The 15,205-nt window shown below is 38.2% G+C and overlaps 1 protein-coding gene across 1 annotated transcript in view; it reads right to left on the reverse strand.

Moving 5' to 3' along the window:
• Positions 1 to 440: 440 nt before the first annotated feature.
• The window catches only part of SEL1L (SEL1L adaptor subunit of SYVN1 ubiquitin ligase), a 32,364-nt gene continuing 17,599 nt past the window's right edge, over positions 441 to 15,205 (reverse strand). Inside the window, exons 12-21 of the mRNA XM_059850102.1 lie at positions 14,399 to 14,467; positions 11,939 to 12,016; positions 10,724 to 10,786; positions 9,882 to 9,969; positions 9,495 to 9,643; positions 8,754 to 8,919; positions 7,227 to 7,301; positions 5,982 to 6,154; positions 5,596 to 5,724; positions 441 to 4,373 (exon numbers count right to left, since the gene is read on the reverse strand). Of these exons, the coding sequence (XP_059706085.1) occupies positions 4,170 to 4,373; positions 5,596 to 5,724; positions 5,982 to 6,154; positions 7,227 to 7,301; positions 8,754 to 8,919; positions 9,495 to 9,643; positions 9,882 to 9,969; positions 10,724 to 10,786; positions 11,939 to 12,016; positions 14,399 to 14,467 (1,194 nt within the window). The 3' untranslated portion in view covers positions 441 to 4,169. The remainder of the gene's footprint in view (positions 4,374 to 5,595; positions 5,725 to 5,981; positions 6,155 to 7,226; positions 7,302 to 8,753; positions 8,920 to 9,494; positions 9,644 to 9,881; positions 9,970 to 10,723; positions 10,787 to 11,938; positions 12,017 to 14,398; positions 14,468 to 15,205) is intronic.

Raw genomic sequence — 15,205 nt, forward strand, 5'->3', positions numbered from 1 at the left:
CTTGGTCTCAACAGGTGGAGCCAGAAGGGACAAACGGGTCAAAAACAGCCTGCAAGGCAAACAAATCTGTCAGCTTGGAGCAGTCCCTCCCCCAGTATCCATTGCAACTGACTGAATTATCCCTGGATCAGTGTTGCAAATGCAATTGTAATTCTGGAGTTACTGGTCACTGCTCTTGAATCACACAGCAGTTCTGTGTCTACCAGCCAAGGTACAATGCTATATTCACTTTCTCACACATACACGCACACAGAGGGCAACTTTATAGCATAACTGAAGACAAAATGCATAATGATCCATTCCCCCTCTCTTTGCCCTTCCTAAGGAATGGAAGGATGAGAATCCTCACAGGAAGGGATGCATTGAACAGTGGCACATACCAGTGCATGTGACTAGCAATTCACATCTTCTGTCATCATAACCACTGTGAACACTGAGGGTAACCACACAGGTGGTATCTTTATTTCACAAGATTAAAGATACAGTACAAAATGAATCTGTACATCTTTCTATTAACAGAATTTGTTTACACAATTATATTACATTTGACCAGCCTTTATACTGATTTTAAATACAAAATAAATTTACAAAACTCCTACAAGACCCTTTAAAGAACTGTAGCTGATAAAAACAAAGGGTTCCCCCCAATAGTCCCTATTTGCCATATGCATTTGCAGTAGTTCAAATCAAACTAAATCTTTTCAGTTTAATATTCTTTGAAACAAAAAAATAGAATTTCAGTTCATTGTTGCCTATCTAAAAGGAAAGCAACTTGCAAAGGTGAGTGTAATCCCCTTTTATAGGCCAAAACTAGCATATAATAGGTGGAAATTAGATAATGCATAGTCTTAAAAAGTCCTTTCACAAGCCATATCCTAATGTTCTTCCCCCAAATTAAAACTTTTTTTTTTTCCAGTAAGAGTAGCTGACTTATGGAATATAACTAAAAAGTGAGTAAAACTATCTCGCAAGAGTTTCACGAGAATGTTTGTATCAAAGGCCTTACCTTCTATTACACTGTCCCATCATGGACAATATAAAGCAAGAAAATTATTTCAACAGATAGCTCTGGGACAAGTTTCACCAGTGATGAACTAAAATCCTGTTTTCTCAACAGTTCAGTGTTTCTTTTAACTAGCAAGAACAGCTAATGTCTTTGATTAATAACTTGAGATGCAGAATAATGCATTTCTTTATATTTTCCCAGTTTTCCTACATATAAAAACCCCACCAGTAACACTTACTGCTCTGTAGTTCCATTTTTTGTGCAGGGAAAAAAGAGCATGTGTCTATGAAGGTCAAATAGGCAGGCTCTGGCCTATGTTACTACACACAAAGAATACAACTTTTCATTCAAACCATGCTGAACACACCCAGAAAGGTTTCTCTTAAATCAAGTTTCCCTCCTAAAATACTCCTGCATATAAACTATAAGATAACCTGTGTGCTACCAAAAGGGAAAAGTACTTCACTGCAGTAAACTGAGCAACTCAGCTTCTTTAGGAAAAAGATGCTTGATTAACTGAGTGCACAACAAGGAACATATTGCTAGTAAGAGTTAAATATACTTTCCTCAAAATGCAAGTTTCAGAACAGGGTAGTAAGGGATTGTCACTAAAACTTAAGTCATGGTGTAGATAACTGATTTAGAAAACTTATTCATATCTTTAATCCCTGAGTTAACTTGCCATTATTTATGGTAAGTACCTTTTTCTTCTACCACTACATTCAAATGAATGTCATCTGAAAAGTAAGTGGCAGTAATTTGGTGGAAGGGAAAAAAGCAGGAGAAAGACTTCCTTATTGCTTCTTCAAAAAGCATTTTTTTAAAATGAAGTAACTTGCTGATCTTCAATTGTTTCTTCTGCTGATTTCTTGGATGTAAAAATGCATCAGATTCACTGAAAGTCATCTATAAGACTGTCACACAGCAGCAGTGATGAGAGATTCTCATGCAAGTAAAAGAGAACTTTTAGAATTTAGTTCTAATAGATCAACAACCAAAACATTTTAATAATGCAGTAACAAAATTGTTAAATTGCCTAAGAGACCAATACCAATGAATGAATGGTATTTAATTGAAAAACGCTTTCCATATAATCTTTAATTTACTCATGCCAAGCTAAAACGAGTTAAGTGACAGTGGCAAAATATGACAGAGGGAGTGTTCAGAAGTCACAGATATCTTGGAAATGCAGCTGGGGAATGCTGTACATATAAGACACTACATTTAAGTTCAATACTGTTTCATCTGCTAATGATGATTGAGACTGAACAAGGCATTCCTCTACCACATGCTGCAACCCTCCACACTAAAATTAAAGATTTGTCTTCATTTGACCAGCATAGGCATTGTGAAGTACTGAGAAGTTCTACCTATAATACTAGTACCTTTAATACTAGTCATCCGTGACATTTCCATTTACAAAAAAATGGATTGCTTATCTTCTATCCCAAACTAGAGGCCTATTGTGCAATGATCTCCCTGCACATGTACCAAGTATGAAACCATACTAAACTCTCAATTCTAAAAAAAGTGTATTGATATGTTGCTGCCAATACACCGGAAAAACATTTGCATGAAAAGAAGCCCTTAACCCTTTAAACACAAGAGCTTCTGTCAGAAAGCAGCTAAAGCCTCCTCATTTGTATTCATTCAGCTTTATGATAGTATATTCAGAGGGTTTAATGCTAGTACAGAAACCAATATTTCACTACCATTGGAAAATAAGAACAGACACTTATGTATTTCATGCTCCTAGACTATTCTGCCACTGCTTCCCACCCCCAGCCCCAGAAATTATAGTTCAATGAAAACAGTCACAAAGTAAAGATTCCTCTTGCAGTCTTAAATCATCAGTCCACAGGTCACAGTCTTTACACTCATTAAAAGGCCTTTACACTGACCTGGTGGCATCAAGAAGCCACTAGTCTTCTTTGTCTTTGGATTTTCTTGTTACAAAGGGTCCTCAAGATGGCACAGCCAGAGACATTACTGTGACTTCCCTCTATGCCAAAGGTTGCCGACAGCCAGAGCACCCCTGTAGCTTTGGAGTAGCATCACTGGCATGAGCCCATGCCCTCTTGTAGAGAGCATGCATTTTTGTGGCTCTTTTTCGTTGATGCATTAAGCAGATGCATGCATGAGATAAACACATTTCTTTCTTGCAGTGCAAATCACTAACAGGATGGTTGAAAATCAAGCACAGAACTGCCAACTCCAAAAGCAAGTCAGCTAACTCACTTGAGATTTCTGGCTCTCTCCTTTCTTCAGTGTGTGCAGTAATACTGGTGCCTTCTGCTATCTAGACTCAGCCTCTTAGTAAAGACAAAATTACATGTAGGAACTCTACCATTACGCTTTCATGTCATGAAGGACTGCAAAGAACACAGGCTCCTAAAAAGTTTTAGAAGTATGTGAGATGTGGGCACTGTCGACAGTTTTTGACTGATGAGCTTTACAGACCCCATCTGTCCCACTCCACCTCATGGGCTACATACTGACTGCTGAGAACTGTCTAAGGGGAATGGAGGAAAATACCCAAAACAAAAAAGCACAAATGGAGAGTAGCATGTTTGCTGGCTTAGTTTACAGGGTTTATCAATAATCTATGTTAAACCATCCAAGACAGCCTAAAAGACCAAAGTGTAAGAAATACTAAAAAAAAAAAAGAAATAAGGACTATTTAAATGCTTGGGATGCAGGTCAGAAATTAAGTTCCTAACAGCTCCAATCTATTCAGAATTTGAATACAGGTCAGCTTCTTGGAATTAAATTGGCCATAAAATTATTATTACTTTTACAAAAGGGGAACTGCTATCAAGCAGGCAAAAACCTTCCATTGCTAGCCTTCTGTCTCTCTGGGAGATGAAAAGGACTCTGAATAAAGAGGAACTAGATACAGCAGGCAACATTTTTGTAGTAGCACTCTTGTGTTTCCATGAAAAAAGCCATAGTGTTATTCCATTGGCACTGAAATAACATTCAAATCAGTTTCAAAATAATTTTCTTATCCCTGAAAAAAGGCATCATTCTAAGCAGCTTTCAAACATTTTTTTTTAACTTGTTTGTGCCTCTTTTGGGGAGGGACTGTTGATCCAAAGTCCTAATTCACAATGAAAATTGTTCCTTTTGGAAAAATCCAGTTCTTTCACTGAGGCTCTTGTTGCTATTGTGGTGGTTGGTGCTCTGGGGGCGGTTCTTGTTGAGGCACAGCTGGCCGCAGTCCTGCTGGTCTGGGAATTGCTTGGTGTTGCCTTTGTCTGTAAGCTATAATTGTTCCCAGGAGCAAGGCGATGATAGTCATAAGGTAGAGGTCCCACTCAGGCCCCAGCAGCTGGTCCATATCAATGTGTGAGAATACCTCTCTTATCTAAGAAAGAAAAAGTCCACATCATGTCAAAGAACACAAATGGGAAATTACTTGGATTTTAAATTTGACTTGTAACACTTTTCACATACAAGTCTCAGTTTTAAAACTTAGTGGCTCTTTTCCTCTCTGAAGAAAGAGTTCACATCAGTGACATTTTCAGTTTCCAGGAACTAAAACACCTTAGAGACTAAGAGCCATCCTATAGAGAATGAGGTATCTATTTTCTATTTTAGAGATGAAAGTTCCACTATGGAGTTTTGTGGCTTTCCCACGAATGACAGAGCACTAAGCCTCAGGACACTTGTGTGGTAGAATGCTGACATTCGTGCAGGTAATAGACAGGGAATTTTGATTGAAGTGCCTTTTCTTAGACCCCACGTGCATAAGGATTAGCCAACACACACTTCCATGCTTCACTACTGTATCTGATGATACTACACAGTCACTGCCAATTTAAACATGCAGCAGAAGACCTAAAACTAGGAAAAGCTGCATTCTGCATACTCACAGCTTCTGTGAGTGCTACGTGGGTGTTTGCCCAATTGACTTAAGTATTTTGACTGTCCTCAACCTCAATACTACTATAATTTGTCAAACTTTGCTGAATTGTCTGAAACTGCATTTGCTCTATGTGGTAAGAACTTCTATACCTTTTTAATTTATTAAAATCCAAAAAGGCAGTAAGATGTCAGAACACTGAAAAATATTTGAAGGACTTCACCTTAATTCCAGACAAGTTTTTTTTCAGGGCCACCACCCAGTAGAAACACTACAAAATACCTAAACTATCTAATACAAATACATTTTTTTCCCCACAGAGATCAAACACAAGTATAATGGTGTTGTTACAGCTGAATATAAAATAGCATGAGATTCAGGGATGAAATTTTTTTCCCCTGAGCAATTATATCAGTTAAATCTGCTTCATTTTGATAGCAGATGGTCATGGATAAGAACAGTCAAACAGTTTTGAGAAATTCTCTTCAAGGGAAGAACAGCACAGAAGAGCACTGCCTGTGCACATTTCCGATTCACAGAGTTGCACAATTAGGAAATAGGAACGAAAGCTTCAGTGACTTTCTTAATATGCAACAGTAGAAAACAAATCTATCCTAAGTTTGCAGAAGGTTCAAGCAATACTTCTACTTAAGTAAAATTACAAACTGAGCTACTAAAAATAGAAAACACATTTGCTCTTCTCTTTTAACTCTGCATTACTTACATTGATTTCTCGTATGTACTGCAAGGAATAAATCACTCCAAGCTTGCAAAGTGCTAGGAAGACTGGAACCTGAGCATCTGGGCTTGCTTCAGCTGCCATGTCATAGAATCGTTTTGCGAGATGAATATCCTAAAGTTAAGAAAATTCAAAGTACAGTTTTGAAGAACTTGAAAAATTAACCATAGGGGTTTTTTTTTTCTAAGAAAAGTTCACCTTTGATGTCTATGCATCATTACTTCACATAGTTAAGTGTGAACTCAATACACTTGTCCATTGCCTATTGGTGAATGTATTGGGAGACATGCTAATTCCACTAGTTGTGGACTTAACTGAATATCAGCAAATGTACTCTAACAAAGCAGACTCTCAGTGTACAGCTCACTCACCTGCTTGATGCCCAAGCCCTTCTCATGCATGTAGCCCAGATTAAACATTGCTTGAGCACTGTGCTGCTGTTCTGATGCCAGTCGATAGTGAATAAATGCAGTTTCGTAATCAACATCAGTACCAAACCCATAAAAATGGTAATCTCCAAGTTTAATTCTTGCAACAGTATATCCTATAAATCAAAAAACAACAAAAAAGGATAAAATATCTAGGCAAAGAAACCCTTTTGGCTTCCTATGAAAATGCAGTAGGAGTGTTAGTATTATTTTTCACTGTACAAACTGTTTATCTTTCACCATCCCCCCACATAAACAGCTTTTATTTTTAAAATTTGGTTAAGCTAACCAAAACACAGCCAATTTGTACCTGCAGGTAAAACCTTTTCCTATTAATCCTAAAAACATTTTTATTGCTATATAGCAGTATCAGCTGAAACCCCGTAACATGCTCATGATCAGTCCCTTATTACAGAAAAACTCTTCATTTGCTATATGACCTTTAAAGGATTCAACTTTTTTTTAAAAAGCAGAAACACTGAAAATTTGAAAAATAGTGTCTCGTCATTAATGTCATCATCTCAATTTCTTAATTTTAAACTAAAAGTCTTGGAAGTTTGATTTTGCATGGTAGTCTTGCTCTAAAGTTAAAAACTAGTAGACAGATATTAGTGTAGATGGATCCCTTTGGAAGTTAGATATCTCAAGATATTTCATCATTAAGCTCACTTTTGGTTATTTTAGGGTAGGTAAACAAGCACCAGACTATAAATTTGTGTTGTTTGGACATCAAGGATGCATTCTTCACCAATGCTTACTTTGAATAGGAAATTGCATTTCTTAATAAATGAGGAAAAGTAACAAATTGCTCTGAAGGATTTTGGATTTATTTTTCCAAGCAGATATACTTTTAGAAAAGTCAGTGTAAACACTGCTAATGTTGTTTAACACTGCTCTATAATTCCATATGGAACAGCAAAAGAAACACAAAGTACATTTGTATTTCAGTCCTTCACAGTCTGTTCATACTTAAGTCTGGGGTCCTTGGCTCCTGCTGTGTCTTGTCACCTGCCTGGGCCACCGGTCCAGGCCCCTTGTTATGGAAAAGGTTGGCAGTTCATGGCTCCTTGCCTTGGGCTCCTCCCACCCAGAGCTCAACCTGCAGCTCACACTGCAGCTGCAAACCTACACTGAATGTATTTCTCAATATAAAAAGAAACAGCTTGGAATTGTGAGGTACAGGCATACCTTGAGAAGCTGCTCTATTCCAGTGAAGCAAAGCTCGAGGATAGGTTTCATTTTCTCCTACTATGCTAGCTTCTTCTAAAGAAGAAAATAAACCAGTTAAATAGAACCATGGTATATGCACACATGACCACAAAAAACCCCCTGCTTATCTTCAGTCTGCTGAAATATGTTAAAAACCTGAAGCAATCTGAGTTATAGAACAAACAAGATTCAATGCATCTGAAACTTATAAAAACCCCTTTCATTTATACAGCCTTTCCATTTATCTGCCCACATAAGAGAGCTAGGAACAAGCTATATAATTTCACCCTGAACTATGGCTTACTAAGCATCTCTCCCATTCCAGCTGTAGGAGATTCTGATGCATACTTGAGGAATGACAGAAAATGCAAGTTTTAAGAGCACATAATTTGAAGTTTGACAAGTACAAGGTTGAAGTACAACCTTTTATAGTTTTGGTCATCTGAAACCCAGGACTAGTCAGGTAAAACAAAGGCTTAAACTCCTTAACCAACCAGACTGCAGTCTCTTATATGGCAGCGCTTCGGCTACTTCAGAAGTTGTCCATGTCACAATATGAAGGTTCATGAACTATCAGACAATTCAAAGGATTTATAAATTGAACTTCTAGTGTAACTATGGTTTCAGCTGTACTGTCCCACAGCTGACACAAAGATTTTGTATAAAACATATAAAGTCATTTTAAATCACTCTCCAGTTGAGAAGCAGATATATCTGAGTAAAGACAATCAAGAGTTTTAACTCAGGGAAAAAATGCTGTTTCTTTGCACTTCCAGCCAAGACTGTCATTACTGCACCTTATCTAAAGATGATTCACTCAGACACCTTTAAAAAACATTAACTGGAAATGAAGATGTTAGATTAGCTCATCAGCCACCAATAGGTGCTTTCAATACTAAGATATAAAGCTGGCAAGGAGACCTAGATTTGGTTTAGAGAAAGTTTAAAATACTGGGTTTTGCAGTTTGTAGAAAGATTTACCATTGTAATTCCATTGTCTCCCAATGACTTGAAACTCTAATAAATCCAAGTTCAAGCCATCTAGTTCCAGTAAAACACATGGGACAAGTTTTTTTCAAATCTAAGACAATCAGCTGCCCAGTTCCTTACCCCTCCTTCAAAAGTAGCATCAGTAAAGTCACACAAAGAAGAAGGTGCTGAGAAATTACATTGCAAGAGAGAACAAAGGACACTGAGACTTCTATGCATAGTACAGGTCAAAAGTAAACCTAATGCAATCCCTGCATTTACAATTGTGCTTTGGAAATCCAGAGAATTTTTAGCACTGTGCAATATTCTAAAAACTCTCTGCTTACGCCATTTTAAAATCCCAAAGTCAGAAATTAAATGTATTTTAACTTTAAGTCTATGAAGTCATCCTTACAAGTGAAAATGAAAACTGATTGCTTTCCAGTGTGAAGAGCAGGAAACAGGACAAGAGCTTCATTAAAGTTCTGACATGCCACCTCCAGAAAAACCCTTTTCAGTATATATTCAGATTCTTACTCTGATCAAGTATGAATGCAGCATTGCTTTGTGCAACTTCATAGCCTTGTTCTGCCAGAAGAAGATATTGAACTACAGCAGAATTTGAATCACCATCTTTATAGCTGTTGTAGGCAGTCATCAGTCTTTCAGACCAACGCCCCCGTTCACAGACATTCTTAAACAACTGCAGAGGAAAAAGGAAGGGGGAGGATACTGGTTGTCACGAACTTAAAAAATTTAGGTTTTGCAAGAAGTAACACTTTAACATTCTGATGCCTGTTCAAAATATTTGTATTTCACATGAAAACATGACAAGCAAGCTCCACTGCTCAAGACAAGCTTACTTTAAGATACAAGCTGCTAAGCAGACAGATGCTGAGCAACTTGTAAGATTCTTAGAAAGTAAAAACAGTAACTTGTAGATTCAGACTCTTATTCAGAATTATTTAGTATCTTAGTTTTGTTACACTTAAATCCAAGTATAAAAGAAGAATTTTGTACTTAAGAGTTACTTTTGCTTGCTTTGCATTACATTCTATTGATTTTCTTCAAAGTTAATAAAGGAAATACAAACCTGACATAACAAAAAAGCCAAAGATTTTTCTCATGAAATACAAACAAGTTTGCTAATATATCACTTTCCCTTTTGATAGCCTTTACTCTGAAGTCACTGCTGGAAATGTCCTATTCAGGCAGATATGGTTATAGCCAATCTCTTGCAAGTCAGTATTATTGATGCTGATGAACAGGTGACCTTACCTCAACAGCAGTATGACAGGACCGCATCACTCCTGTGCCAGTAGCATGCATCTGAGCCAGATTATAAAAAGCGAGGATGTGGCCACCCTGGGAGGCCAAGTTGAAATACTTCAAAGCTTGTTTATAGTCTTTCTTGACTCCAATGCCATCTAAAAGAAAGATTAAATCATTGCTATTCATTTCTCTTGAAAAGCAGCATTCTATGAAACAGTTCTTACTCTTCAAAATTACTCTAGAAAAGCTTTGTGAAAAAGTCAGGAAAAAAAAGAATGAAATACAAGTTCAATGTAGCACGCCCATTCTACATGCATACTTCTAATGCCACCTAGTGAACAGTGACTGAAAGGGCAGGTGCTTAGACCTGCAAAAGGTTTTGATGTCACTTACTGTAATACATGGAACCTAGTTGAAGCTGTCCATCAACCCATCCCTGTTCTGCAGCCTTCTGGAAATACTTCAGTGCTAGATCATAGTTCTGCAGGAAGATTTGGTCCAGTCATTAGAGCCTTGCAATACACCAAAGTTTAAGAGAGAAAGTATGCATGTGCATATATGAAAGGACAGATCTGTTTTACAGAAAAATTACAGCAAGATATTCCAGTGAAAATATTCCCCTGTTCAAAATCTGGAAGCAAAAAATGAAATAGACTACAACAATATTTAGCCCGTTGTAACTCTGCAGCTATCTAAAAGCTGGCATTCACATACAGCATTGCTATGAACAGTTATGCTTCTGTTTCTGGAATACTTATTTCCTCAACTTCGGGCTAATTCAAATTTTGAGTATCTGTTTGCATAGTCAAATATAAAACATTTAACAAGAAACCTTCCTGTGGGAAAAGCAATAAAGCAAATGAACTAATTAAAAGTTTCAGTGTTCCTTCACTCCCACAAGAGTCACAAAATGGGGACAGTTAGGATTTGTTTTATTTCACAAGAAAATTACAGACAAGCCCAAATGTCTGGTTAAAATGCACACTTCTATGCATTTCTAATAGCTTAAGCAACATTTTCAAACTTCTGAGAGCAAAATCAGGATGTCTCTTTCATAGCTGCTAATTCCAAAGTGCATTTTTTTTTTTACATTACAGATTTCCTCAAGAAATTTTCAGTGTGACAATCTTCACAATTAAGCTTTCCACAGTATTTCCCTCCAGAATAAAATAAATCTGTTGACAACAAAAAGTCACAATCACCTCTGCTTAGAAAGACAACTGTCAAAAGCTTACCACTGGAACACCTCTTCCGTAGAGGTAAGCCATTCCTAATCCACTCTGTCCAACTGGATTACCCTGAAAACACAAAAAAACACTTCTGCAAAGAAAGGCAAAACCTACATCTATATCTTTCAAATCTGGTATGTCTAGAACATCATGAAAACATAGTACTCAAGAGAGATTCATTTCTTGAATACTTAAATTAAGTATTACTCCTAGTAATACTTATTTAAGGAGGAAACAGCATTTACAGTAACTTTTATTCAGTAACTACACAGCTGATGAACAGGGAAAAAACTTCCAATATTATTTATATAAGCCTATTGTGCACTTTTACAGGGTCATACCAGATGTAGAACCCACAACCCTAGAAAGATGGGGCATTAGTAGTTTACTTATCTTTACTTTTCTCAACTTCAAAATGTTTTGGGTGCTACACAAGTTCCCAAAACAACTCCAGGAACTCTAAGAACCCATGTTAAGGGTGAAAGAGTGGCTGTCCTGTGGGCTACATTACTAACCACTGCCCCTGCAAAAGCAGGCACTAGGGCACTACTTCAGTGCCAGGACAGGCAATGGGACACACGAGAAAGTTTAGGTCAATGCAGGGTGAGCACACTGAGAGATCCTCACTTTAGCACAGTGTTGTGGAATTGCATTCAGATTGTGGAATATAAGAACCATGAAGGCAGTTATCTTACAACAGCTCCTTCAGAACTTCATCTACTGTGTTTCACATGCTGAACACCCTTCCTGGAGGACTACTCATACTTTAACTGCACAAACACTACCACAAGGGATAGATCAAAGACAGATACAAGGGCTCAAAAAACATCATCCCAAAGAGCAAGCAGTCTAATGAGATGAGAAGTATAAAACTATTATATATTCACATAACAGAAGCACTGTAAATTCCTGTGATAAGACAACTTCAAATTAACAAACACTAGCACTTGACAGAATTGCAGACTGTTTAGGTGGACAGTATTTCATATTAATGAAATAGAGTTCGACTCTATTCATGAGAGCTAGACTCCTTATGCTGAACAGAGCATTATGAAGCACCATGGCCAGAACAGTTTTTGACATCTTAGGCAAGTGAGATTGTGCGCTAATTAATCTGGGAATAGATGTCTGCACATGGAAGAGCACATGAAGCATTTGCAGCATTTCAGAGCTTATCAATTTAGTGCACATGCTGTAGTTCTACCTTACAGGTAATCATACCATATCAGCAGCTTTCTTGAAATACTGAAGGGCAGTTTCATTGCTCTGAGGTACAACATCACTTCCTTCTGAATACATCTGAAAGAGAAAGCCATTACTGAAGAACAGCCGAAGTAGTCAGTTTAGCATGAAGACCATGAAGCATCTTCACTCCACATATTGAGAGGAAGTTACTGTACTTAGATTATTCTATCACATTACCGAATAATCATTAAAACTTGTCCAGAAGCAGAAAATACATCTCTCTGATGTAAAATTCAGAGGGTTTAACTTCCTAATGGAAAATGAACTGCCCATAAAATTAATTTTTTTCAGCTTTAATTTTTTTGCTTTGCAAAAACAAAGCAAAATTGGTTACTAAACACAGTTCACTTCAACAATAATTAGTGACAAAACAACCAATAGAGAAAGCAGGAACTGCAATCTCTTTTGTCAAGTGCCTTGAACAGCATATTATGCTATTTTTTTAGGCTTTGAGGACATTAATTTCGAATCCTCTACTACAATGACAGCCTGAAAAAGATGACCTAGAGCTGGTGCTTATTGTAGCCTAACCTTAGAAGGTACTTAAATGGAGTAATAAGGATTTAGCTCCTCACAGGCTGAAGGTAGTCTGCAACCCAGATCTCAGACAAGTGACCTAAATACCTTTCTAAGCAGGAATGCACTATAATCACTGCCAGCAGCCTGCCAATCATGTTTTAAATTAAAAATCATAGAACAGACTGGGTTAAAGATCATCTAGATCCAACTGCCATGCCATGGTCACAGATGCTAGCCACTAGACTAGGTTGCTGTGGGCCCAAAGCAGCCTGGCCTTGAACACTTCCAGGGATGGGACACCCACAACTTCTCTGGGCAACCTGTTCCACTGCCTCACCAGCCTTTGAATAAAGAACTTTGGCCTAACATTTAAACTAAACCTCTCCTCATTTAGTTTAAAACTAATCCCCCTTGTCCTACCTCTTGTGCAAAATGTTGCTCTCCCTCTTTTTTATAAGACCCCTTTAGGTACTGGAAGGTTGCAGTGAGGTCCCCATGGAGCCTTCTCTTCTCCAGGCTGAAAACCCCCAGCAGTCTCAGCCTGTCTGCATTGGGAAAGTGTTCCATCCCTCTGATCATCTTGATCCTCTGTATTCACTCCAACAGGTCCATGCCTTTCCTGTGCTGAGGACTGCACACCTGGACCAAGTACTCGAGGTGGGGTCTCACAAGGGCAGAGTAGAGGGGGAGAATTGCCTCCCTCAGCCTCTTGGCCGCTCCTCTTTTGATGCAGGCCAGGATGCTGTTTGTCTTTTGGGCTGCAAGTGCACACTGCTGGGTCATGTCCAGCTTTTCACCCATGAGATCCCCCAAGTCCTTCTTCATAAGGCTGCCCTCAATAAGTTCATCTCCCAGTCTGCATTCATATTTGTACAGGTGCAGCCCTCCCATTTGCACTTATTGAGCTCCATGAGGTTCTCATGGACCCACATCTCAGGTTTGTCCAGGTCCCTTTGGGTGGCCTCCCATCCTTCTGTTGCATCACTGCACTGCTCAGCTTGGTGTCATCTGCAAACTTGCTGAGATTGTGCTTGATCTCACTGTCTGTGCCACCAGTAAAGACATTAGAGAGCACCAGTCCCAAGAAAGAGCCCTGAGGGAACCTCCTTGTCACTGGCCTCCACCTGGACATAGAGCCATTAATCACAGTTCTTTGGCTATATCCATTCAGCCAATTCCTTATCCTCCAGATATACAACCCTTCCATCCTATGTCTCTCCAGTCTGAAGACAAGGATGTTGTACAGGACCATGCCAAAGGCCTTACAGAAATCTAGATAGCTGATATAAGACCTTCTTCCCTTGATGACCACTGTTTTCACTCCAACACAGAAGGCAACCAGATTGGTCAGATAAGGTCTGCCCCTAGACAGAAAAGCCTTAAATCTGCGATAACTGAAGCAAAGGCCCACCCTGCAGATAAATTCAAGCTTTAGTGCAAAGTATAGGCCTATTGGCAATTCTGACTCAGATGCCTCAATTCTCTACACAGAATGAAACTGGAAGAATTTCTTTCCCATTTCCTTTAAAATTTAGTATTTCCTGCTGAGCAAAGTTTTGAGAAGCCCAGTTTCTCCCCATACATTGTATGGAAAAGAACAGTTTCCTACTTAGAGTTTTGAATTCCACCACAGAAAAAGGACATTCAAATATTTAATTATTTGATTTAAAAAACCCCCAAAACCCTAGTTCAGCCACTAGTAAAAAAAATTCCAAAATCCTAAAGTAAAGGAAAACTTAGACAAGACATAACGTACTGCAACACTCAAATCTTGCAGAAAAATTCAAAACAGGAGCTCAACTGCAATACTTAGATTCCAGAATTCAAGTTTTAGATTGACTGATAGCAGAAAGTAGGAAACTTTCTACTTTTCATTGCAAGGCAGTTTTCTTACTTTTCAGAGTATTTATATCTTACCTTTCCTAGAAAAGCCATAGCATGGGAGTTGCCAGCATTAGCTGCTTGATTGAAGTATTCAAATGCTCGCTGTAGAAAAGAAAGCAAGTGTCTTAATCACCATCACTGTGATTTGAGCAACTTGTCTTGCAAATGGAATAGAGGCAGGTAGATTTGTTTGCCAAGTTACCAGGTTCTTCTGGGAGTAAAAGGTACCAATTCCACCTAATCGAATATATGTGACAGGGTTCTTCACTTAAACTGCAATATTCAGCAGCAATCCCTCTAACCAGTGTATTCCAAAAATGAGAAGGGGAAAACCCAACAAACTGCAACTGCTAGTATGCACTAGCTACACAGGTAAATCTTACTTTCTCATGGTACCATCAAACCTTGTTTAGAATAGGCGAGATTTGCCAGTTCCTATCCTACTTTTACACAGAAATTGGTTATACTCCTTCTGACCACTCACTATCATCTCTGAACCCTCCTGAAGCAGTCCTTTTGAGGTATTTTAAATATGATGACTAATAAATAATTTCTGTTACATAATCCCTGTATTGGATTAAATAATCCTCAGGACTGCACATCCTTACCTCTCAATTTTTTCAATACATACTTCAAGATGAGGTTAGCTATTTTAACTTCCATAAGCAAGGTAGCTAGCTCGGCTTACACCTGCAGAAGTTCTATTTTCTATGCACACTTAATATCTTTAATGTTTAAAGTTGCAGTGTTTTGTCTACAGAAGCAAAATATTCTTGCAAGCCACAAACTACACTATCATCACTAATTCAGGCCCAGAGCATCATGAAGACTGTACCACAT

This window comes from Haemorhous mexicanus, chromosome 6 (genome assembly GCF_027477595.1).
Source record: "Haemorhous mexicanus isolate bHaeMex1 chromosome 6, bHaeMex1.pri, whole genome shotgun sequence".
Taxonomy (NCBI): Eukaryota; Metazoa; Chordata; class Aves; order Passeriformes; family Fringillidae; genus Haemorhous; species Haemorhous mexicanus.